Below are 25225 nucleotides of genomic sequence, written 5' to 3'. Positions count from 1 at the left end.
CCTCAGCTTTTTAAGGACCTAAAATAGCTCATGTTTGATATATATAATAAATTTATATTTTCTTACTGTTCACTAAATTTACAGCTGTATTTTGTTGGTTTTTTTATGTACAAAAATTTAATCTTGAGTTTCTCATGTGGTAAAAATGTTGACATTAATCAACTAAAAAAATCTTAATGACAATAAAAAGTTAAAATGAATCCATTGAAAAGTAAGTATGCACTCTTTGCCCTGTAATTCTTCAGTGGTCTTTGACTCACGTAATAAACAAATTCACCCTATCTACTTTGGGATTGAAAAGATGATGTCTGAGTCTCTCCCATCCTTTAATTTTTAATCCTGAATAGTCAGGAACTTAGCATGGGGTCAGATAGAAACCACAAAGGTAATTGGCTCTGTGATATTATTTAATCCTTCTCTCTTTCTCCCAAGGCTGGACCCTACAGCACTATCCATCACACATCATTGCTGCACACTTTCTCTGTAAATCCAAGATTAAAAATGAGAAGTCGATCATGTTGACAGCCCCAAAACATCCAAGAGAGACTCCTACATCACCACTATGTAGTTCTGAGAGAATAAAACCAAGCTTCTCTGGCCACTAAAAGAGGAGACAAATACACTGCTTGGAGTCTGAAACTCTATTAAATACCATAATGCAGGCACATGATTTCAGTAAATGGAGATGGGCAGTTAGGTCATGCCTGAGTGTGCATGCTTGGTTAAGCTGAAGCTGATATGCTGACTCCTTCCATGGTTGATATCAACATTAAATGACTCATTTGCACAAACTTGCATCTGTTATTTATGCCGATTGCATCATCCTGACAGTAAAGGACAATTACTCCATCACTATCAGTCCTCTTCTCCCTCTTCAGCCAGAAGATCAAAATACCTTCAGTCTTGGAATCCAAAATCCCTGGGAGCTGCTCAGAAAGGACACACGTTTCTCTAGCCAACAGGCATGAAATGACCCCACTTAAAACCCTGCTGTAACACAATGCTCTGATTTTACTTTAGAACATCACCTGCAAAAAAGGCATAATGTGAGATAAAAGTGAAGCTTGTGGGCACTGTGGTGGTGTGTTGGCACTCAGATGCTTTGGAGGCAGACTTTCGCCCTGGTGTGCTTATTTGCTGAACTTTGTCTGCCAGCTGTAGTGGGCAGGACACATGACTGCAGTTTCCTGCCACAACGAATTGTTTATCAGCTGCATAAGAGCCAGGAGCCTCACTGGTGTGAGCCTTGACATCCCAAATGCAGTCTGGAAGCATTACTCCATCAATACATGACATCCTGGGGCGCTCTGCAGATGTTGTAAGAAATCTCTGGGTCCACTAAAGCATTCCCCTTGTTCCTTCATTGCCAGTCCTAACCTTCATGGCTGTCCACATGCAGCATGCTGCAGCAGAAGACCATGGCAGATCTCCAAGTTCAGTTGCTGGTAGGAACCTAAAATCTTCCCATTTGCAGGGAGCTTTCAAGTCTATCTCACAGGGAGGTGCCTTCGAAGAGAGAAAATGCAGGTGATAAGAAAGCTCCAGCTCTGCTTCTCATCAGCCTCTCTCTCTGAAGCCATTTCATTTTGCTTTCATAATTTAGAGCCCGCAGCAGTGGATCAGCTCCAGTAACCTGTCCCAGACTGCCTGGAGCCTGAGAGTTGCTCTGCAAATCCTGGTGATTTCTCCACTCCCAATAGGTGGTTGGGGTTTCAGGCCAATGCGGTGGCATGCACTCCACAACCACTTCCCAGGCTGCTTTCCCCACTTGTGGTGCATCACTTCCAACATCTCCGCAGAATAAATGGATTCAGAAGAAAGACAACTCTTACGCGTCCTCAGCTGTGCTTGAGCCTTTCCTGGGAAGCATTTGGCTTTATCTGAAATGACCACAGCCCCATGCAGAGGATGGACAGGGGTCCTGGGTGCTGTGCCTTGGCTGTGGAGTGGTAGGGCTGCAGGCAAGCACTGCTGAAAGCTGCCAGGCATTGGGCTGAGCACACTGCTGCTTGTTCTGCAGGGACTAAGCCACATAAAGGACATTGTCAGAGCAGGGGATTGTTCTGGGAGAACAGGACACACAAAGAGGGATTGTTTAGCCATGAAATGAGGCCGTGTTTCAGCTCCTACTGGGGCTGGGCTTTGCCTGCCTGTTCAGGCTGCAAGCTGCCAGGGGATGCTGCCTGTTTCCCAGTGGCCAATCTTCTACCCAGGCTGTCCAGCATCTTCTCTGCTTCTGAGGTTCACCCCCAGTGCAACCAGCAGCACATCATTTCCCTCAAGACCCATGGCAGATCACAGAAAAGCAAATATGGGAGAAAATAGCCCATGGCAGATCCTGCAGTGAGCTCCAGTGCCTGCCCAGAAGGTCCCAGCAGCAGTGGGGCAGCTTCTACTGTGAGAGACTGCAGTGTTTCTTCCAGATAGCTGAGATCAACCGTCTTCCCTCAAAAGGGTAGATACAACCAGGAGGGAAATAGAGATATGCAGCAAACTGCCCTGAGATAGTGGAGCCTCCTTTCTGCAAACACTCTCCACTTTAACAATGTCCTACTCATGTTGAATGTCACAAGCCTCCTTGGGTGACCTCACACCTGCACTGTGCTTGGGGACAAGCATTCAGTTCTTGAGCTCAAGCTCGAGACACAAGAGCACAGGGCAAGAAGAAGGGCAGGAGGGGGCTGTGTGCCCCAAGTGCAGGCTGGATCAAAATTGCAAGGACAATTCCTAATTTTTTTAATTCCCTGCAGTGAATGAACAAAAACAGCTAATGGGAGGTGCACCCCCAGAGCCTGCTTACAGGTCATTCCTGGCTCAGAGCTGCTGTAGAAGCTTAGCAGGGCCTGTGCTGCATAGAGCAGTGGGTGACTGCAGCAACCAGGTGCATCCCACCAGGGCCATCTGGCAGTAGGTATTGCAGGGAAAGGTTTGGATTCAGATCGGGAACATCCTGGGGAACACTGTATATTCACAAAGGAAATAACACCCATAGACAGCAGTGATGCCCCTTTGGCCCCCAAGCTGGCCAGCAAACATTCAATGAAATGAAAAGTAAAACTACCCTGTGGTAGTTTTTGCTTGAAAGAGATGAAGCTGCCATGCCACAAAGCACTGCGGGGCCTTTGTACCACTGCAAATCTGCTGATTAAGCCAGAAGCAGCTTGGACCCAAAGGCAAAAGAGGGAGAAGTGTTACAGTGAGCAGGTAAATCAGTGACAGGATCTGAGCAACAGAGACAAGGTAGCCGCTGCAGGAACCAGGACTTTATCCCTAGACCTTGCAAAATATGTGTCTTAGTCAGAGAAATACACATACTAGTTTCCTTTCTTATTAAAAAACAAACAAAACAAAACAAAAACGAAACAAACGAACAAAAAAAAACCACCAAAGAAACCCCAACCACTGACACACACAAAAAAAAGAGATAAAAGCTTCATCTTCCAAGAGGCCTGTCAGCAGATTTTGCATTGGTTTTAGGCACTCCCTCAATTTGCAGAAGGATTTCATTAATTTCTAAGTGCGATTTTCCACCAAGGCAACATTCATGGATCCAGAACGCTCCATGATCACAAGGACAATAAATACACTGTGGAGTCACACTAGCCTGAACTCTAACAGTTCATGATATCTCTTACAGATGCATCCAAACATCCCATCTCTTGAGCACGCTTTTACTACCACAGCATCCATGTGAGTGGTAACATTAAGTGACACCATCTGTCACTTAAACGTGATCCAGCTCATTCAGGGCCATCAAGCTCCTGCGAGAGCTCAGGGAAAATGCAGAGCCAGGCAGGGATTCCTGCTTCTACCACTTCGCCATTTTCCCTCAGTTTGGGCCTTGGACTTAAAAGTAGTTTTTGAGATTTTCCATTTCCAGTACAGAGGCACCTTTTGCTGCCACGTCCAAATGTTTTTGCCTCTGTGAGTTGCAGGTGAAGCTCTGCAATGGTGCAGTTGTGAGACTTGGCTTGGCACATTTTGGCAGCGTGAACACTGCTCTTAGCAAAAAGGAAAAAAGAAAAAAGAAGTGCTCAGTCAACCACCAGAAACCTTTCATCCCAGGAAGGCCACGTCACACCGGCCCTGCAGCCCACCCCGAAACCCGAACTTGGCTTCAGTATGGAGAGTAAAGGCTGCAAGGGCTGCCTTCCCTCAGCTGTCTTGCACCTTGCATACTTCACCTCCTTCATAAAGGCATGACATGACGACATCCACTTAAAAGATCTGTAGGTTAAAAGAACAAACAAAAACTTGTGCGTGTTTTCTTTTTTAATAAAAAAAAGACACCTGCAGGCACATCTCTGCTTGGTGACGGGCCAGGCAAACAAACACATGGCAGATGTTGCTTGTGCTGCTTGGTGGATGCAGAGAGATACTGGGAAATGATGGCACCATGCTGGGCTCACAGTGTGTGGAGGGGGACAGCCCAGGCAGCAATGGGACAGGCAGTGGGGATTTCAGCATGGCTGGAAGCTCAGCATGAGGTGAGAATGATGGGACTAGCGAGAGCAGAGCAGGAAGGAAAGGCAATAAATACCTTGCTCCTGCCTCTGGGAGGAAGCCAGATGAAGCATTCCTATCACAAAGATGAAACACCACTCTAACAGTAACTCAGGAAGACCTTCAACAACCATTGCACAAGGCAAGTGTTAAAAATACAGAAAGTCTGGATATCCTGCACCTCAAAACTTTCACAAATGTGGCTGTTTTTAGAATATCCAAACTACTCAATATGACAAGAAAGACCGGAGAAGCTCCAGAGGACAAGAAGGCTGATATTGTGCCAGCATTTTAGAAAAGTAAACAGGATGGCCTTGTAAACAGGTGTGTCTATTCAACAGTCATTCCATGCAAAATAATGATGGAAAAATATGTGATCGTATCGATAAACACTTAAAACAAAAAAGTATAAATATCAATCATCCAGCATTACAGACAGCAAACCTGTCATGCCAACATGATAATTTTTCTGGCACTGTGTACTTTGAAATCTCTGCGAGAGAGCTGGCTGGTACCACAGCAATGAAGGAACAAGGCTGCCAACAGTGTGAGGCAGCAGAGGAGATCGGTGCTTCCTGGGAGCTGGAACAGACGATGTGCTTCTAGCAGGGAATGCTGAGCAGCTTAAAGCTGATGACATGGAAGGAAACAAAATAATGGCAGGTAAAGCATGCCACCCTGGGAGCCAGGGGCATAGCAGCAATCTGGAGCCTCTGCAATTTTGTGAGCAACATGTGTCCACTCAGACATCTCCAGAGCCTGACTGCCACCCAGGCAGGTCTGGGGGAAGCTCAGTGCCTGCGCTCCATCACACCCCTGCACTCCAGCTGGGGCACAGAGAGTCAAGCAGAGCTTCCTGAGCCACAAGCCTCCTCTCTGCTGAAATTACCTGGTTGGCAAGAGACGTGTTCACTGAGTAACTAGACAAGGTGGGACATAAAGCCCCAGGAGCTCTGAGTGCAACAGTCCCAGTGCACGTGAGGAGAGCACCTGTCCTTGAGCACCTGCTGCCACACCAGGACACAGCCCAAGCCTTGCCCTGGTCCCACGAGGCTGGGCTTTTATTCTGACACACTGGGAATGGTGAATCACCACAGGACTTAGCGGCCACAGTTACAGTCAGTGGACCATGAATTTCCAGTGTGACTTTATGGGTAAAAGGCCTATTCCCATTCCCTGCTTAAACGTCTGAGCACTGGCAGCAACTAGATGTGATGTTAAGGTAACTCAAACTGTGTTTGAAATTCCCATTCCCACAGCTTGAATAGCGTGTCCTAGCCTCACGTCCCAGAGGACACAAATGCATTAAGAACATTTGGACAGGAGCCAAAGGCTGGGAAAAAAAATATATGCCTTTTAAAGCAAAAGGCTTTGAGACCTCCATCAACATAGTTTATCATTACCAAGGACTTGATCCCAGCAGCCAGGCTCCTCTCCCTGAGACTAACAGCTGGGGGTTCCCTGTCTGAGAAGATCCACCAGCCTGAATGGGAAGAAACGCAGCATCCACATAAGCACACTAGGTAACGAAACGAACCTTTACAGCAACCTACCAGCCACTGCACAGTCATGTCACTTCAGGATCAACTGTTTTCCTAACAATAATTTATACAAGAACTAATTCAGGACAGGCTGTGTCATACAGGAAGTTACACTGGCGAGCTTGCCGGCCTCCCCAGTGCTGTAATCTGCGGAAAAAAACCCAGCCCGTATTTCCCTTCCTCTCATCCAAGTGTGTGAAAGGTCTGGCCTGCCCTACTGGAGGCGTTTTCAGAGGGCCAGGTTAGTGTGGGTGGCAGGCAGCCAAGCTCTGCCCATGTTCCAGGCTGCCCCAGTCCTGACATATTTTAGCTTTATAAGGAAGCCAGTCTGGGGGACAAAGCAAAGCAATGCAACTTCCCAGAGCTGAAGCTCCATGTATGATCACAAGCAGCACGGATCTGGTGCAAGCTCCTCTGACATTTTTCTGCCTTCCTTCCCAGCCAAAACAAGGAGGGGGCTAGGGCAGGGAGCAGCCATCCCTGCAGCACTCAGCCCCTTGCTGGGTACGGCCTGTTATACAGCTCTCAGCACTGCCTAAAAACCTTGCACCAGAGCCAGCTGAGTGTCCCTGCTTTCACACCAGTTCCCCACAGCAGTCAGTAGCCACTGACAGCGCAGTGAGCTCTGCGTTAGGAGGGAAGACACTGCTGCAGACATGCAGCTGGATTCATTCATAATGTGGTTGCTTTGCTGATCACACAAACTGTGCATCCAGTTAAACTACCTACTTGCCTGCTCAGTGCTTTTCAAGCCACCATCCACAAAACCTCAGCAACACAAGGATTTCTTCTAAGCAGCAAGAAAGAACAGTGTGGCAAAGTGTTTCTCTGATGAATAGATTTTAATTCACAACAGGGTGTGCAACTCCAGTGAACAACTCCCAGGGTCTGCACGTTTAAGAAGGCTGATAACTGCTCTGGTCACAGTTTTCTGGAGCAGAGTCTTCCCAAAGTTTCATTTGGGAAAACAGCCCACAGCCTCCACCAATGCAATGGATCTGATCAGTCCAGAGGCAAGCAGTGCAGGAGCAGCTGCAGACTCTATCTGCCGAGTGGAGATTTCCTCACCCTTAAGATTGCTGACAGATGCTATTGAGTAAAATACAGTACTGACTTTCACCACAAGTCAAAAAGGAAGTCCAGGCAAAAGCAGCAAGAAGCAAGATGATTCTCTTTCAGATAGCTAGCACATACTAGTACGCTCTGGGGGTATGTGTCCCCACCCTTGATTTGCAGAGGAATCCTTCATTAGGCAGATTATATGTTACAGCTCAAGGGCAGAAAGAGAACAGGGATGGCTTCACAATGCCTAGTTTCAAAGAGAAATGGGCAGATTCCGTGGCCTGGTTAACTGAAGTGCTACAACCCTGAGCAAAACCAAAAGACCTCCCTGAAGCAAATAATTACTTTTAAAGTAGCTTAGAAACTTTATAGGAATGCAGAAGCAGGAAACTATAGAAGTAAAATCAAATCCAGCTGGGATTTGCAGCAGCATCAGAACACAAAAGCTCAGTGCTTCGGCTCTCGAAATGCTGTTTTCTCACTGTGGGTCCTGCAATAGTTGTCACCAATATTTTGCTTTCCAGGGAATAGCCATGATAGGCTTACAAAGAACAAGATGTTTACTATTTATGTTTGTACCCTGCTGACTCACTATATAATACCTCCACACACCCAAGCCTGCAGCTCCAGCACCCTCCAGCATCCAGCCTCCAATGTTTCTTGTCTATTTTGGTCTAGAGCTCTCTATTGCCTTACCCAAAGAAAAATAAGACTGCTTATGACTTAGGAGATGGACACCGGTGTCTCGCCATACGCAAAACAAAGTCTTTATTCAACAGAGAGTAGAGTAGGAACATCTTGAATCAACAGAAACAAGGAGCAGAGTGGTCCATGAAGCTCTCCAGGCTCTGTATCAAAAAAGGGTAGATGCCCTCCTGCTAGGCCCAGAGCAAATGGGATTGATATCACAAAGCCCTCTGCTCTGGGTGAATAGAGCACTTGTCTCCAGAAGACATGGCCACTAGCAGCTCCACACAAGCCACCCAGCACTAAAAGAAAACCCAGGGAAGGGTCTCATCCCTCCCAGCTCTGTGGACGTAGTGTATATATGCAAAGGGACTGAGAAGTTCTGTAAGAAATCCACATGCGCTGGGTCCAGCAGGAACAATGCGGGTAACTGCTGCTCCCTGGCTCTGCTTCATGTTGGCTCATCTCTGATATGGATGCATTGAGGCAGACTTGATGTTTGTTTTTATGCCACTTGGCATCTTTCCTGGAGAGAGAAAAAATAAAGAGCAATACAAAATCAGCACTAAGAAAGTTAATTTGCTCAAGAGTGCATAAAGAGTACAACAGTCCTACCCAAACTTTTTTTCCGCTCCAGGCACCACATCAGGCTTACTACTACAGCACCCTTCAGCTTATGACCTAATACAATCACTCTCTCCTACAAATTAGCACTTTTCTTTGTTGAGAAATCTCCTTGACATTTCCTGCCAGGACCTACGTCCCCTTGCTAGTTCTATCCTCGCTCCATCTTAAGACCTTCTCAGGAGGCTCCAACTGGAGCGTGGGACACATTCAGTCCCATAGAGCTTGCTATCAACAGTCCTGACATAAGAAACCAAACTGATCCCCGCTTTATTTCAGAGACAAGCACAATAGGCTATATCCTCTTCTACACAGCATTATATTTATCTTAACCACATGCACCTCTTGGGCATTATTGCTTTTGCTGATACCAATCACACATATGAGTGTGTTCAAAGACAATACAAGCAGCCTAGGATAAGCGTACAGGGTTAGACAAAACTCAGATTATCACAAAAATTTTAAAAAGATAGCAATTAAAGATCCACATGGAGGAATATTCAGAGAACTCTCCTTCAAAAAGCAGCATGTCTGCTCAAATGAGAACAAAATCTGGTCACTTCCGAGAACTGAAAGTGTAGAATAACAGGAGAAGAATAAATATGTCATAGAATAGAAGTGTTTAACCTCTCTCAAAGACATCTAAAGCAGGCCACTGCCTGCAATGAATTGGCAGGTAATCACAGAACGGCTTGCGATGGAAGGGACCTCAACCTGACGTCTCGTCAGTGTTTGCTAACAATCAGAAGACAAATACTTTCACATATTATTTCAAAAGGAAGAGTGAACAGGACCATAGGGTTCACCCACATCTGTGTTATTGCAGTAACTGCAGTTACAGAATCACAGAATCACAGAATGGCCAGGGTTGGAAGGGACCTCAAGTATCATGAATCTCCAACCCTCCTGCCACATGCAGGGCCACCAACCTCCACGTTTAATGCCAGTTCTGGTCCTCCTAGTCTAGAAATTATTAGAAGAGACAAAAATTACCCAAACTATATTAAACTTCTCACACAAATTTATATTAAGCAGAGTCAGTTGGGAAAAAAAGAAAAAATGGATGCAGGGAAGAGGACACAACAGACTTCCAAGAAGTGAAAAACAGTATGGAGAAGGTAGCTGAAAAAATGATTATTCAGTCATTGACTATTTCTCACAACACAGATAAAGAAGAAACACCTTATGGTAAACAATATATTAAAAAAAGGAAAATATTTTAAGCAAAACATACAATTATACTGTGGGATACATTGTCACAAGCCTCGTAGGATTCAATACTGTAATTCAAAAAGGAACTGCAAAATTTATGGCTCTTACACTCACTGGTCTTAAATCCAGCTCTGGCTTAAAACATCCCTGAACAACAACAGCTAGAGGTGGCTGTCAGGATATAGCTTGCTCTTACACTCTTCCAGCCTCCACCATGGGCCACTCTCAGGACCAAGACAATGGGGCTGACCTTTGGCCAAACAGTACAGCTCTTATCAAAAGAGGTGTGGTGGTTACACAGGCTGGACAAGTGTTCTTGTAAGCAGTGCACACAACCTAACGTACAGAAGTCATATAAGATGGGATGTCCTCCCATCCTGGAGACAGTGTTTGTGGGTGCAGCCAGAAATCACAGAGGACTTCTTCGTTTCCAAATCACAGTGGAAATTATTTTCTAAATACATAATTAACCTTGGATTAATATCGTTGCTCAAGCTCATTTCTGAACAACACAGTCATTACATAAGCAAGAAAACACCAATTAAAATATCCAATACCTAAAATCTCCATTAGTATGGCAGTACAAAGTCAGGCCTGCAGAGCTAATATTTTCATTAGTGCTTTCACTGATCCTTCCATACTGTGGGAAACTCCATGCAGTTTCTTTATACAATTTGCGATTTTAAGGCTTCTATACCTTCTTCCTCCTACCTGCAGGCTACGTCCAGTAGCTATCCTCAGAATGAACTAACAAAACTTTCTGAAGTCTTCCTTCAGAAGCCACAGTGAAAGCCACTCCAGACCTCTGAATGTTGACACTCTTCCCTGAGCTTTTCCAATTCTACTGTAACTTGTTTTTTTGTTTAGTTTTTCAGAGATCAGAACTGTGTTTAATGTAGATGTTGGTGCTTAATGGATTTATACAATGATACTCTGTGTCTGTGTTTCTTCCCTAGCAATTCCTTAGGTTTATGTTTTTAGCCTCAGCTGAACATCCAAAGATCCAATCATGTAACTAGGTTAGAGCCTAGGTACTGGTCAAGTAAAGTCAAATTACTTTTGCTCAGGCGTTTCACCTGATACTTGACATAAATGCAATCTATTAAGTATATGAAGTCCTTCTTTGGCTCTTTTCAGACAGCTTCCCCCCCCCTCCCCAGCTTAAATAATTCACAGATCCCTACAAAACACATTGCGATTTCTCCACACTGAGCCCTACATTACAAACTTTGTAATTAAACAGGTACTGTAGTGCAAGTTAAGAAGCTGATAGTTGGGATCTACTTCAAACTCTGAGACAATTTTAAATAAGTATTAATCCACTTTTACACCCTGACTTAAATCCTTAGGGACAGAAAAGATCCTCTTACTCGGTAATATTTAAAAAGTGACTGGAGAAGGATCTCTACATCTGCATTCACCTTTCTTGCTTCCTGCTTTTCAGTCACTGTCAGATGTGCAGCATATTTACCTGGCTGCCCTGCTTGTGCCATCTGCACTCCTGCCAGCATTGGCTGCTGCTGAGCTGGTGCACTTGACATTGGCACCTGCTGCATGCCTGAAGCCCCTGCAATGATGGCACCAGCTCCTGGTTGACCCGACTGGACAGATCCTCCAGAGCCCGGGGGTCGCCGGTTTGACAATCCTTTCCCAAAGGCCACAGCTGCCACCAGTGCATTGGTATCTGTAGGGTTGAAAGTCTGTTTGTTCTGTCGTAATCCTGTGGAAAAAAAAAAAGTTTTTGAGCATTTTGGCAATGGAATCTGAAAATTATCACAGCTGGTCCTGAATTTACTTTTTTGATAGTTTGCTTGGCACGTGCTGCTCAAGGAAGGGGGTCAGAAGAAGCCAACTCCACCAAACATGAGAGCGCCCCCAAAAACGCTTTTCCATGTTTTTGTTTGTGCTCATCCTCACTTCCCATTCTCTAGGCTCTCTGCTTTACCTATTTTTCCACTGTTCTCAAGTCAGCTGCTTTGACCATGTACTCCATTTCCACCTCAACAACATACCTCCACTTTCAGATTCGCGTTCCTCCTTACTGATTTTCTCCAGCAGATTTGAGCACATTTTATTTAGGCTCTGGATCTGTTTCTGCAAAATAAAAATCACTGGTAACTACCAGGATACTTCCAGTGCCGTACAAGTCAGCAAGGAAAATGAGCCATCTTTCTCTTTTTAGAGCTACCAAATATAAATATTTTGGTATCAGAGCCTAGACAGCCCAGTTCCAATGCATGCAGGAGGGCACTACTGGGATGTTACAGCTTTTGCCTTTCTTTGACTGGTCTGATAGCACCTCCTGTGAGCAGGCAGTAAGCTGGGTACCCTTGTTATGTGAGATTTGTAACCCAAACATCAGCTAGGGCTATCTGGAGATATCTCAGGCAGAAGAGGGCATACCAACAAAGGAAACCATTAGCTATAAGCTCAAAGAAAACTGAGTTAAAGGGCATCTTGAGTCCTAGGACTAAGTGACAGAAGTATCAAACTCTTCTTCACCTACCTGTGCTCCATCAGGGCTAATGCGAGCTGCATCTGTGATCAGTTGCTTTTCCTGCTCCTCCACCTCTGGGTCAGGCTTAGTTCGCAGGTGGTCAGGCACGACCTCGTGGCTGAAGACTGGCACGCGCCCCTCTGTCTGCCGCTGCAACAGTTGGACAACACACACTCAGGGTCCCCTCCTCCAGCTAAGCCCTCAGGCAGCTGAAGAGCAGAGCACAGGACACTGGAACAAGACCTACTAGAATGCTGTGGGAAAACCTTGGCGTGGGGGAGCATTAGGAAGTTTCAATGATCTGTCTAAGAATTTGCTCTGTGTCTGTTTGGTCAGACCAACACACAGGAATCTGCAGTCCCATACGCTGCCTGACAGTTTGGCCGGAGTCAACTGAAATTCTTTCTCACCCAAGCAAAGAATATTGCCAGGGCACGCTATAGGTTCTGTAATACACCCCGTGTTGGTAAGGTGATAATCAGTGCAAATTGAGATGTAACTGTCAGACAAACTGCACAGCTATGGCAGTGAAAATCAAGTAAGGCAGCCTTCCAGTTACACAGTGAGATATCACCTCCTTTGTCCTTGACTTCATGAAAATAATGCATTTAGCAAGGGTATATCCTGTAAAGTATGTTCACAGCAAACGTTTGTGAGTGTACACTCACCCCCCAGCAAAGCAGCTCCAAGGAAGAACTACTCATAACCTTTTATTTCTGTACACTCAGAGCTGAGGAACGCCAAAGTGCAAAGAACTGCAAACTGAAGCAGGGATGTTGCAGCTTTTGACACTCCAGGTCCAACACTCAGTGGGAAGTTTCTTACCATGATCTCCTCATCACGGTCTGGAGACAGCACTAAGGGGATGATAACCTGGTTTCGCAATAGTGGGGTCTTCTCATGCTTTAGCACTTTATTTAAAGTGTTCAGCTGTCCTGAGAGCAATGCAAAGCTGTCCAGAACTGAAGGCCTGGGAAAGAGAATAGAACATGGAAACAGATACCACAGATGGCTTTTATCTGTTCCTCATTCAAATATCTGGGAACCAAGGAAATAACATTCTTATTTACCCAAACAGTAAAGAGTAAAACCTAGAGCTGAAAGTGTAGGTGTGGACAGATTCCAGACTCTCTACATACAATGCTGCAAATAGCCAAGGGACCTTACAAGTATCATTGGAAGTGGCAGTTGTTTGGGATTTCTGTAACATACACAGGAGCAGTGCATTTCTTATCACTAACTCTCCCAGTGATAATCTTGTCAAGAAGATCCCCTTCAGTTTGCTCTCTCTGGGGACTTCATCGCCTACAAATGCTGTCTGTGAATCTTTGCAGCAGAAACTGTCTAAGATACTGCATAGTTAAGATACATCAGCCTTATGGTCCACCAGGAAGAGAATACCACCTTTCAAGTCTTTCAGATTGTCTGAGAAAACATGCCAAACCAGAAAAACACAAGCATAGAAATGCAGTTTATAACAGAAACAGAGAAAGCCAAAAAGGTCAAGAAATGCAGAAAGAATGTTTACTTATTTTGCAGCATACGTGGGTCTCTAAGATATTTTTGTCTGAAGAGTTTCCAGTCCCTGCAGTTGCAAGCAACTACACCAGTTCCCATAAAGCACCCAGATTCCAGGTGCTGGAATGAGTACTACTGCACAGTGCAGAAGAAATGAATCTCAACTGTTTTTCTGGTGGCAGTTCAATGGTTCCTCCAACATTAACATGAAAAGCAAAGGTAAGCCTGTGGACAACGAGTTAGTAGCTTTTAATTACACTTTTTGAGCAGAGTCGGGAAGAGCTTCAGCAGTGATCAGTGGCAGTGCCCTGTGAGATGCCTTACCACGTGAGCCGATCGTACTCATTCTCCAGCTTGTAGATAAAACTGACCAATGAGTTCTTCAGGTCAGCCACCTGGCTGATAAGTGCCTCCAGGGTCAGCTCCAGCTGCTTCTCCTCTCTCTAAAAAAAAGAAGGGAAGATAAGGGTAAGGACAAAGCTTAGCACCTTTCTGATGACAGTGGGGATCCATATACACGCATTCATACACCACTCTCTCCTACAGAGAGACTCCTTTTCAGAGCAAGAAAACAGAGACCCTAGAGATAAAAACCCTACATCTTCACTCTGACCTTGCCTCCTTGGAAGGAACATTTAGGAAGAAACTTGTACCTGAGTCAATCCATGGCTAGCTGTCATTTTTAAGATCGAGATGAGTGAAAACTATACATCACTTACATCAGACAGTAATCAGAGTTACCTTGCACCACCTTTGTGAGTTATTCATGCTAACCCAGCTCAAAGCAGATCAGCATTCTCTGAACCCTTTCTGACAGCAGATGCAGGCACAGTGCTGTCTTCACCCAGCATGGCCATTTGCAAAACGAGTATCAGATCAATGGCCTAAAGACTCCAGTTTCTGCCCTTACCCTCATTTCTCACTTTCTTCCTGTCAAGGTGCCACATCCAGCTCCTAAAAAATTCCTTGTCCTTTACCAGCAGTGGAAGGCGCTGCAGTGACAGATTGTACATAGCCTGACACATACAGAGATTATCTCCTGCCTTTTGCCCTGGTGCACTGCTTAAATAATCTTGTCCCCTGCTGAGTGGGAGTATGGTGACACACAAAGCATCAGGAGAGGGGACCTGATGTCACACATACCACAGAATATCTTTGACACTTGCAAAGACTGTCAAGAAACTTATCTGCTCTTGCTCATTCAACAGAATTACACAAAATGTAATTAAAGCCCCAAACCTGATGGACTGCTAATGTAAGTCGTGGACTGTACAATGATAATCCATGAGGAGGGTGGGACACAGCAATACAATTAAATAATAGAAAGGGAATGCTCATTGGGAAAGCAGATGGGGTGACTCAGTCTGCTTGCACGCTTGCTATTGGGTTCCTTGTGCTGCTTAAACAAACTGAACTAGCATGAGATCATCAAGTATCTCCCATGTTTAAGAGAACATTAAATTACTTTATTCATAGTCTGAGACTTCACTACCTTAGAAGAAATGGCTGAATAAATGTGACTAAAATCCACTCCCAAACCACAGCATGGATTCATGGAGTAGACCAGGAGGTTACAACTCACAGCTACAGCACTGCAGCTCTGCTCCATGCTGTGACGGGATTAGCCTGTTCCTGTTCACTTAAGAAACAAGTCTAATGCTTACTGTGCACATTGTTTTTGAGCAAGATGAACCACTGACTGCACTATGAGTTGGGCTGGGAGCCAGCATCTCACTGCAGAGGTGGCAGGCACACACAACCAAGACAACTGGTCTGGCCCATTGCCAGCACTTATCCAAGAAGCCCTAAAGATAATGAATGAAATCACATTGCACACACACTGTGCAGTAGTGCAGTCTGAGTCTCCTCCTTTTGTACGCTCTCTCCATGAGAGCTGGAAGCAAGTTTAAGCACTGCAAAGCACATGTGCACCAAGATCAGTGCTTCAAATAAATACTCTACACGTCACAGACATATGAGATATTCAAGCAGCAATACAGACAGTCTGTTAACAACACTGAATTGTCCCAGGGTAATAAAGATAGGACTTAAGGGAGGGACTGCTGAAGTAACTCCTGATATGGAATGACTGGGAGGTAAAGGTGAAATTCAGAATAAACATAAAGTGATACACATGGTGAAACAAAGAGAAAAAAAACAACCCTGACTTTATGCACACAAATTGACATTTATGAGCTGATAACACTATCACTTAGAAACAAGTTCTAAGGATTATCTGAGGGAAAACATGAGCCTGAGGCTCAAGAAATCAAGGAAGTCAAAGTAATAATGGGATTTATTACGAAAGCAGGGGACAACTAACCATTACTGTGCCACTGTACAAATGTGTGCCTCTCTTACATCTTCCATATTGCTGATTACATCTTATACAGACACAGAACCATAAAAGCTGGTAAAGACCACTGAGATGACACAGTCCAACTACTGACCATATCCCTCAGTGCCACATCTCCAATTCTGTGATCCTTCCAGGGACGCTGAACTCACTGCTCCCTGGGCATCCTGTGCCCCCACATCACTGCTCCTTTGGAGGAGAAATTGTTCCTAATATCCAACCTGAATTTCCCCTGGCACAGCTTAAGGCCATCACCTCCCATCCTATCGCTGTTACCTGGGAGAGGAGGCTGCCCCCCACTTCACCACAACCTTTTGGAGAGCTGAGAGAGCGATGGGGTCCATCTGAGCTTTTTCTCCAGACTGAACCATCCCAGTTCCCTCAGCTGCTCCCCGTAACACCTCTGCTCCACATCCTTCACTTTTCCTGTTGCCGTTCTCTGCACTCGTTCCGGGGCCTCGCTGTCCTTGTTTAAGGCCCCAGAACCGACCACAACTCGAGGCGGGCCTCAATCACTGTCAGTAGAGAGGGACGCCCAGCATCCCGCTCCCGCGTGCTGCGCCGTGCCTGTCACAAGCCGGGAAAGCACAGCCCTTCTGGACCGCCTGGAAACACTACTTTTACTCCTCCTTCCCGCCGGCCCTCGGCTCCTCCGGAGCCCGGCTCGCGGGACCCAAGGCGGGCCTACCGCTCCTCCCGGCCCGGCGCAACGCAACCCAACCCACAGCCCCTCACCTGCATGGCGGCGCGGCCCTGTTGCTACAGGAGCCTTCCACTTCCGGGTCAGGAGCGCAGAGGCGGGGTCAGAGGGCGCGGGACAGAGGGCGCGGGGCGGGGCGCCGGGCGGACATGGCGGCTGCCGAGAGGCCCGAGGCGGAGGTGAGCGGGAGCGGGCTGCGGGGCGGTGCGAGGCGCGGTTGTAGCGGCCCTGAGATCGGGCGTAGAGGGGCCGGGGGGCTGTCGGGCTGTCGTGGTGCCCGGCCCGGAGTGACGAGGCGCTGTGCTCTGCGCGCTGCAGGTGGAGGAGGCCGGGCACGTCTTCCTCCTGATGAAGAAGGACTACCGCATCTCCCGCAACGTGCGGCTCGCCTGGGTCCTCAGCCGGCTCCACCAGGTCATCTGGGCCGTGCCCGAGCCCGAGCTGGTGAGTGGGGGCCGGGGAGTGCCGCAGGGATGGGTGGTGGCCCCGCATCTTGGTGTGTCCTTTGGCTTGGCGTGATGTCTCTTGCCTGTCTTTCACTTCTTGTAGTTGAAGTCAGAAAACGAGCTGGATGTGCTCAGCATCCTGCCCAATGGATGGCAGCCGGATGAGCCCGTCCAGCCCCGGCCCTACCTCCTGGTGCCCTCCACGCGTGTCACCTTCCTGGCCCGCCAGTACCGCTTTGTGATCGAGCTTGATCTGAGCCCTTCCACTGGCATTGTGGTGAGTCCACGAGCTGCCTCTCTGGGGTGTTCTGTGCTGAAGGACTGGGCTTGGTTCCCTCTGCTGAGAAGGCATGCATCTCTGCATTAGTTGTCACTTCTGCAGAGGTTCTGTATTCCCGAGGGGTGAAGCAGGTGGTGCTGCTCATGACACAGCCTTGCAATGGATCCTGTTTCCTTGCAGAATGTGTGGCCTTTGTTTGCAGGGTTCGTTCTGATGCAGCTGCTGTTGCAGAAGGAGGCTTGTACTTGTCTCTGTGTGGTGTATGCGATGAGACTGCAGATTCTAGATGTAAAAGCTGTTTTGTTTACCTCGTGCAAGGCTTGGGGCACTGTGGCTGAGAGCTTCATAGAGAGAAAGGATCTAGGTGTGTTAGCTGATGGCTGGCTGAACGTGGCCAGCAGTGTATCTGGGTGGCCAAGAAGGCAACCTGGCTTGTATCAGAAGTAGTGTGGTCAGAAGAATTGAGGAGGGGTTCAAAAGCCATGGAGATGTGGCACTGAGGAGTATAGTTGGTGGGCATAGTGGGGATGGATTGGCAGTTGGACTAAGTAATCTTAGCAGTCTTTTTCAGCCTTAATGATTCTGTAATTCTCTTCTGTTTCTGTAGGATGACTCAACAGGGGAGATCATTTTTGATGAAGTGTTTCATGCTCTTTCCCGATGCTTAGTGGGATTGTTAAGACCTTTCCGAATCCCTGGTTCAGACATTATTTATCAGCCTGAGATCTTTGTCACCATCCAGGCGTACTCCTCCATCATTGGTCTGCAATCCCACCAGGTAAAACTTGGCCTCCTCTCATTGCCTCAGCAGCTTGCTGCGTTGGTTTTCTGTCAGTCCAGAGGAAAGTAGGGATATCTGTTAGCTGGGCTCTGGTAACCAGGGTGTTGCAATCTTGCTTATTTAAAATGTGCAGCCTGCTGCGACAGAGAAGCGTAGGTGATCAACTTCTTTTTTCTGAGAGGAAGCAGAGGTTTCTCATAGGAGAGCAGGGCCCTTCTCAGAGCACAGGGAATCTTTGCCCTCATGACTACTGTGTGTTTTTGTTGGTGTTGCTCTGTTTGTTTTAATTTCTACTGACTAATTCATTTTGGCCTGTTGTAATTTGAAACATTCAGGAAAAGGTGTCCAAAAGCTTGTCTGCCTGCTTCAACTGTGTAGCAGTGGTTTATTCAGTGACAATTTCCTCTTTGTACAAACTTAGGTTTTTTTTGCATTGATAGAAATGTGCTTCCCCTAGTGGAGAGGGCAACCCCCCAGTAGTCTCTCATCTACTTGAGCTAGAGCAGGTCTTCTCAATACACTGAAGTTTGGCCTATCATGCCTGTGAGGTTTTTGAAGTTTGTTATTGTGTTGTTCCCTTCCATCTTACAGTGTTTTCATGTCATATTCACTTTTCTGTGAAGGTGTTGTATCCTCTTTGCCTCCTTGTTCTGTGATACCTGGTTTTGGCAGAAATTGCCTGTACCATGGTGCCATAAATGGCATCTTTGTGCCAGCCAGCATGGGTAACTTCTGTGGAGGCAAGCTCCCCCTGTCGTATCACTCAGCCTCTTTTGTAATGTCCAGTCTAACTCCTTTCTAACTCCTCCTTCCTTAATTTCAACATATTACTCCACTGTCCAGTCTCTTTCTAGAAGAGAAATGGATCATTCAGTAGGTGAGTTAGAAGAAACAGATCGTTTTTTAGAAATGTCAGGCCAGAGTTAATGCCTTCTAATAAGGATCCCATGTAAACTTTTTTTTAGAAGAAGGCAAAAGAGTAGAAATTTTTCACTTAAGAGCAAACTCTCCCAGAGCTGTGAGCATCTGCACAAAGTGCACTGCAGATGCCATGGAATTCTGTTGCATACAGGCAGTTGGCCCCAGACAGGAATAGTGACAAGTGGCCTACGCTCTACTTTGTAAGGGACATTTCTGAACTGTGTTATAGGGATTGATACCATAAAACTCTTTGGCTGATGTGTGTGTCCTTGGGCCAGGTGCTATTCCAGGGCTGTCAGCTGGATGAGACAAAGAGAGAAGCCTTTCTGCACCAAGTTTACACACAGCTGTGTGCCTTTGAAAACAAAGTGGCAGAGATGCTCCAGCAACAGTATGAACCCAAACCACAGGTGAGGAGGTCAGAGGTGGATGGGGTTTCTTGGCTAAATAAAGATCTGTACTGTGAAGCCCTGTGGGTGGAGTGGCAAATAGAGGAACACTGTTGTAAGTCTGAAGAAGGAACAGCTAAGGAGTTTGTAAGAGAACTTTGTGGGGTCTAATAATGAGAAGTGAATCTGAGAAAAGCAGAACCAGTAAATGTTTAAGGGAAGGACTAATGAAAACAGTTACCTTTTCCAATGATAACAATGAAGTGCTTAAATAAAGTGTGGCAAAGCAGCCTGTTGACTTTGATATCATTGAACAGGCTGTAGGATGCACTCTTGAGTGAAAACACTTCTTTGTTACCAGGAAAACAAACCATGAAACTAAGTATACTGGAGCAGTTTCTAATACTCTTGAATCCTTTGGCAAATGTTCCTTAGCCAAAGACATAGGTGGCAGCAACTTAATGACAGTGCTATGGAAATAGCATTGGAGGAAAGTAAAAATGAAATTTTCTAGGGATTCAGAGTGTCTGTGGATTTCTCATCAAGATCATCTCCCTGATCTTGGAAGCAAGGAATGTGAAGGTTATGTTGCAGTACTGCCATGCTGATCTAGAGTCAGAATCATATCTATGAGGACTTTTTCTGCAGTCAAAGGCAGTGTTGGCCTGGTTATGATTATTTAGTCCTTATTTTAAAATTATTTTTTAATATTTGGCAAAACAAGACAAAAAAAAAAAAAGAAAAAGAAAAATCTCAACCAGGTGAATAAGAGGCTACTGGTGACCTCTTGCAGTTGTGTATCTGAAGTGCTCAACGTCTCACACTCGAGCTGAAATGTTTGTCTCTGAATGCTGAGACCATCAGTGCTGCAACAGGAGGAGGACTACAGGAAGCACAGCTTTCCTGTGTGTGCAGCTGGTGTTTTTGCAGTGCTTTGTATGCATTCCTATGCGCTGCAGTTTTTCTCTCATAGTCAGCTGCCCTCTAACTTCTTCCATGCAAATGGAGGTAAGGGACGCCTTTGCAGGCCAGAGAAACTGGCAGGTCCTGCCACGGGCTGTGAGGTGGAGGTGGGAGGCCCCAGGGGAAGGGCAGCAACTGAAACTTTTTTTGTTTTCACTTTTGAAATTGCATTGGCTAGATTGTTGTCAACAAGTGGCTGAATTGAGGGCAGATAGCAAATTAAAGTGATGGATAGTCACATTTTTTTTTTTAACTTTCAGTGACAGACTGCTCCCATTTGTGCAGAACAAAAGTTTCACTTGTTCTAACTTCTCCCAGCTTCAGTCGTCTGTGTAGCTTTGCTGGGGAGGGTCTCATCCATTCTCTGTATTAGCAGTAAAAATGAAGCAATAGTTTATTATAGGGTTGAACTGCCAGAACCTTCTGGAGATGAGGAGACTGTGTACATAGTAGGTTCCTCAGAGCTGTAATTATACAAATTCCAGGCTTTGCCTGGGGAGTGTTTTTCACAGAAGCCTACCTGCGTTTGCTTATGGCAGCACTGCATAACTAGTGCTGTCTGAACAGAGTTAAGCATGTAGGCACTGGACTTTGTCTTTACATAGCTCCTTACCCCCCTCTGCTGCTGTGCTTTGTAGATGAGCTATAGTTGTCTCAGTGTCTTCTGCATTTCTGAGCGTGAGCAAATGCTGAGAAGCTGCAGCTTCTTTCAGATGACAAGGAAGATGAGAGACATTCAGCATCTTGAGCTGAGAGCTGCTGTGCTCCGCAAAGAAACTTGAGCGACGCTGACGTTTCTCATCTTTCCTATTAGAAATGAACATATGTAATAAAGCTCTGAGCACATTGTCCTCTTCCATCCCAAGCACCCTTGCCTAACTGCTATAAGGGGACCATGTGATTACAATTTGAAAACTAAAGCTAAAAGTGGAGTCTGTTGAAGTGCTCCAAGGCTGTGGTACTGTGGGAATTGCTAAACTGAAGGCGTTTGGGAGAGTGGGGCATTATGATATTGGTGTTTTTTTGTTGTTTTCATTTCTTCCTTTCCCAGGTGGATTTATCACCCTTGAGCCAAGAGAGCTCTGGTGATGTGCAGGAGCCTTCTGGGAGGAAGCCCAGCGTGTCTGTTGTCACTGCTGATGTTGGCCTTGTCAGCATGGTTCGACAGGGGATCTTGGCACTGCAGCTACTACCCTCAAACTCCAGTGCAGGTTGGTTTCATTCAGTTTGCCTAGCTGTTTGTGGAGGGATGTCCTCCTGCTGTCATTGGCTCATAAATCTTGTGAAGGCCAGCACGTGGACCCTTCTGTGAGCCACTGGTGGGAATGGGGAGGAGGACAGTACTGCTCTCGTATCATGCATCTGCATTAGGGAGTTTGGGAGGAAGTACGACTGTGACTGTTGCTTGGAATAACTGAGTGTGCAGAACCAGCCCAGTTTGAGTGCTTCACTATACCTGCTCAGGAAGCTTGCCAGCCCCAGAACACCTTGGAAGCTCTTGGTGTCAGTCCCAAGGCTTTTTGTACTAAGACAGTCCTAAGATTTTGATTTCTACTTCTGCCCTACTTAAAATTTATTCCCGCTGCATGTACCGGGGAGTGACAGCTGTTTGAGATGGAAGATGCTCTAAGATACTGCTTTCTCTGCAGGTATAATAATAATTACGGATGGTGTGACTAGTGTTCCTGATGTAGCCGTGTGTGAGACTTTACTCAACCAACTCCGCAGTGGCACTGTGGCCTGCTCCTTTGTCCAGGTACATATGCTGTTAGCAGGGGACGCGCGGGATGCCTGCCTGCCAGAGAGCTGAATATGAGTTTCTGTGAGGTGTGTTCACCTCTCGAGGGGAAGAGAGGACTTCTCTGTCTGAACCATTCACTGGTCCTCTCCCCTGTCCTCAGCAGTGCTGTACTTCCTCAGGTCTCTTCTTTATCCATCCCTTAGGTGGGCGGTGTCTACTCATACGATTGCAGCTTTGGCCACGTTCCCAATGTGGAACTGATGAAATTCATTGCCATGGCCACTTTTGGTGCTTACCTCTCCACATGCCCTGAACTGGATCCCCTGAGCCTGGATCTGAATGTTTATCACAAGGCTTTTCTGCTGTACTCCTTTCTGCGTACTGGGGAGTCCCTGAATCCAGAATACTACTGTGGTGAGGAGTGTGCATGTCCTTCCAGCAGATGAATGTCTTGCAGCACCAGTCGTTGGGGTGACTCCCCAAGCTTGGTTATGCTGATATTTCCCTTGGCCCCTCTGGGCCATTGTGAGTATTGTGGGGACAAATAAAAGTCAGTGATTTGTGTGATTTGGCAAGAGTGCTGCTTTCTCATACAAGCAGTGTTGCCTGCTTGTGCCTGTGTGAGACAGAGGGCTCTGAGGATGCTCGTTATCTTGGCCCTCATCAAACTCTGCTTCCTGTAGGGTCTGGGCACTATTGGGCCATGCAGATGAATCTGTGACTGCCCTCCTTGTTCTAGGAATTAGGTGGACTGGGGAAAACTAATGTCCCATTTTGCACCATTCTCCTTTCTTTGGACTTTGTTCAGTAAACTGGGAACTTGGAGTGGGTGAGAAACCCTCTTCCAGGTTTTCCTCCACACCGACTAGCTCACAGATGGAGACATCCTGGCAAGCTTGTCCTCATCAGCCTTGCAGATGGCAGTTTGGCTTGAAAAATGGGGCCCCTGAGTACCACCCCAAATGTCTCTCTTTTTCTTACGCTTGTATATGTTAGTGCCTGAAAGTATGCCAAGAGAGATTAGTTACTGATCAAACACTGAAGCACCCATTCATGCCTGACTGTGATGCTGGTGCCATCTGTGCTGTCTGTAACTTGCCAGCAGAAACTGCTTACTGTGAAAAGTTTGAAGAGAGCTGGCCTGGGACTTTGAAATGTTGACTCTTGAAAAGAACAGATGTGAGTGGTTTAAACTTAAGGCATCCACATCCAGATACCTTTTAGAAAGTATGTGAAAGCTCAAGGTCTTCCAGGGAAAGGGGTAAAGCCCAAAAGTTTCCTGAGTAACTATTGCAACAGCAGTGCAGTTCCTGTCTGTCCAGGCTAAACATGCTGCTCTGTTGCGTGCCTTGTTACAAAGTCTGTCCCAAAGGAGTCTGAGCTGCACTCCACCCTGCCTCTCTCCCAGACCTCTTGGCCATGCTGTGTTGCAGAAGCTGGAGTGGGCGTAAGTGGTGCCTGAAGAAGTACTGTTCTTCAGGCTTGTGGGTATTTCAAGCAGTTTCTGTACAGCCCTTTGGGAGAGCTTTAGGATAAAGAGTAGGGGAACTGACTGCTCAAAACCCTGTGTCTGTTTTTTGCAGTATCACAGCACAGACTGTTCAATGAGCACCTGGTGTCTGCGAGCAGCAACCCTGCTCTGGCGATGCGGAGGAAGAAGCACACTGAGAAGGAGGTGCATGCTGACCTCGTGAGCATTGTCTCAGTCCGCCTGCGTGAGGGCTACAGCATCCGTGAGGTCAACATCACGAAAGGTGACAAAGATTTAAACCCTCTAAACTACAGTTTTCTAGAGAGGGAAACATTTGGAACCAAAGATGTTTGGTGGAAATGCTGGAAAAGTCAGAACTGTGATCAGTAATACCAGAAGAGCTCAAAAGCACCCAGTGGTCCTGTTTTCTTGTCTAGTCTGCTAGATGGCACCTTGAGAATTAGCCACTGACTAGGGGACTGCAAGGGGCTTGAGAGTATCCTAAGTATGCCAGTAAACTCTACCTAACTTTCCTTCTCTGGCTGTGGCTAGTGCCTTAACTGAAGGGGAGATAAGAAAAATCTAAATATAAGTTACGAATTGCAAGCAAGGGAAGAAAATATTTTTGACCTTCACAATGACCTCAGAAGCTCTGAAGAATGGGGTTATTAAACACGGTGTAAACATACATAGCATGGGGTGATCCAATGTCTTCATTATCCTCTTTATATCAGAAAATCAAAGTCTGTGACACAAATTGAAAATTCCAAACATGCCATGCTATATTTTCTATGACTTTGTTGTGGTCTGTCTTAAGATCATGCAAGTTGATTCCATGCTGTGCTTGGAAGACTGTCCTAGAGCTTCACAGTTCTTTCTCAAGCTTTCTTTCTAAACTTCCTCAGACCAAATTAGAGCTGTGTGATTTTATTATCCTTAATTAAGTTTATCCTCCTCCAGCATTGTATTTATTTATAAATAATGCCTTTTTCCTTATAACTGTCCTTTTGGCAGGTTAAGTAGACCAGTGTTCTGGCTCTTTTTGCAAGGGCAGGCTTTCTACTCAGTTTATTTATCTTAACAGCAGTTTTTTTTTTTCCAGTTTGCTATTTCTTTGAAACAGTTGATAAGAGCATTGTAAATGTGGTTTTTGTCAGTGCGTTGTTCAGTAGTGCTAATACTTCTCTGCTTCTGAAGTAAAGTACCCAATCTGATAGGGAATCACGTGGAGGCATTAAGTTGTTAGCTTAGAAATGCCTGTGCCTTTTATGCACCTTTGCTTTCAGTTGTTGAGTTTTACGTTTTATGGCTGTTGTTTTTGTTTGCTTGCTTTTCAGTAGTCCTTAAATGCTCTTCAGACAATAGTACTTTTAAATTAATCTCTATTAATTTCTATTAATCTAATCTCTATTAGTCTATTGCTCCAGGCAAAGCAGTCGGTTCTCTATGTGACGACTGGAAATTGCAATTCTTCTGGCTTGTTTATGTTTTGTTTTTTTTTAACAAGCAGAGTGAATCTAAACCAGTTCTGGG

At 45.9% G+C, this 25225-nt stretch overlaps 2 protein-coding genes across 11 annotated transcripts in view; one reads left to right on the top strand and one right to left on the bottom strand.

Annotated features, from left to right (window-relative positions):
• Positions 1–7849: 7849 nt before the first annotated feature.
• Positions 7850–25225, bottom strand: part of MED8 (mediator complex subunit 8) — a 203393-nt gene continuing 186017 nt past the window's right edge. Inside the window, exons 1-7 of one of the 2 annotated variants that reach the window (XM_048944378.1) lie at positions 16736–16835; positions 13969–14087; positions 12952–13096; positions 12136–12276; positions 11642–11723; positions 11101–11349; positions 7850–8319 (exon numbers count right to left, since the gene is read on the bottom strand). In XM_048944378.1, the coding sequence (XP_048800335.1) occupies positions 8255–8319; positions 11101–11349; positions 11642–11723; positions 12136–12276; positions 12952–13096; positions 13969–14087; positions 16736–16741 (807 nt within the window). In that variant the 5' untranslated portion in view covers positions 16742–16835 and the 3' untranslated portion in view covers positions 7850–8254. Of the gene's footprint in view, positions 8320–11100; positions 11350–11641; positions 11724–12135; positions 12277–12951; positions 13097–13968; positions 14090–16735; positions 16836–25225 lie in introns of those variants that run through there. The other variant, XM_048944379.1, reaches the window with a different exon arrangement.
• Positions 16795–25225, top strand: part of SZT2 (SZT2 subunit of KICSTOR complex) — a 54102-nt gene continuing 45671 nt past the window's right edge. For 8 of the 9 annotated variants that reach the window (XM_048944323.1, XM_048944329.1, XM_048944325.1 and 5 more), the window contains exons 1-9: positions 16795–16879; positions 17019–17144; positions 17250–17423; positions 18034–18204; positions 19407–19538; positions 21532–21691; positions 22130–22236; positions 22425–22635; positions 23805–23975. In XM_048944323.1, the coding sequence (XP_048800280.1) occupies positions 16850–16879; positions 17019–17144; positions 17250–17423; positions 18034–18204; positions 19407–19538; positions 21532–21691; positions 22130–22236; positions 22425–22635; positions 23805–23975 (1282 nt within the window). In that variant the 5' untranslated portion in view covers positions 16795–16849. Of the gene's footprint in view, positions 16880–17018; positions 17145–17249; positions 17424–18033; positions 18205–19406; positions 19539–21531; positions 21692–22129; positions 22237–22424; positions 22636–23804; positions 23976–25225 lie in introns of those variants that run through there. The other variant, XM_048944326.1, reaches the window with a different exon arrangement.

Source organism: Lagopus muta, chromosome 5, assembly GCF_023343835.1.
Source record: "Lagopus muta isolate bLagMut1 chromosome 5, bLagMut1 primary, whole genome shotgun sequence".
NCBI classification, from domain to species: domain Eukaryota; kingdom Metazoa; phylum Chordata; class Aves; order Galliformes; family Phasianidae; genus Lagopus; species Lagopus muta.
This window is presented reverse-complemented; position numbering and strand designations above follow the sequence as displayed.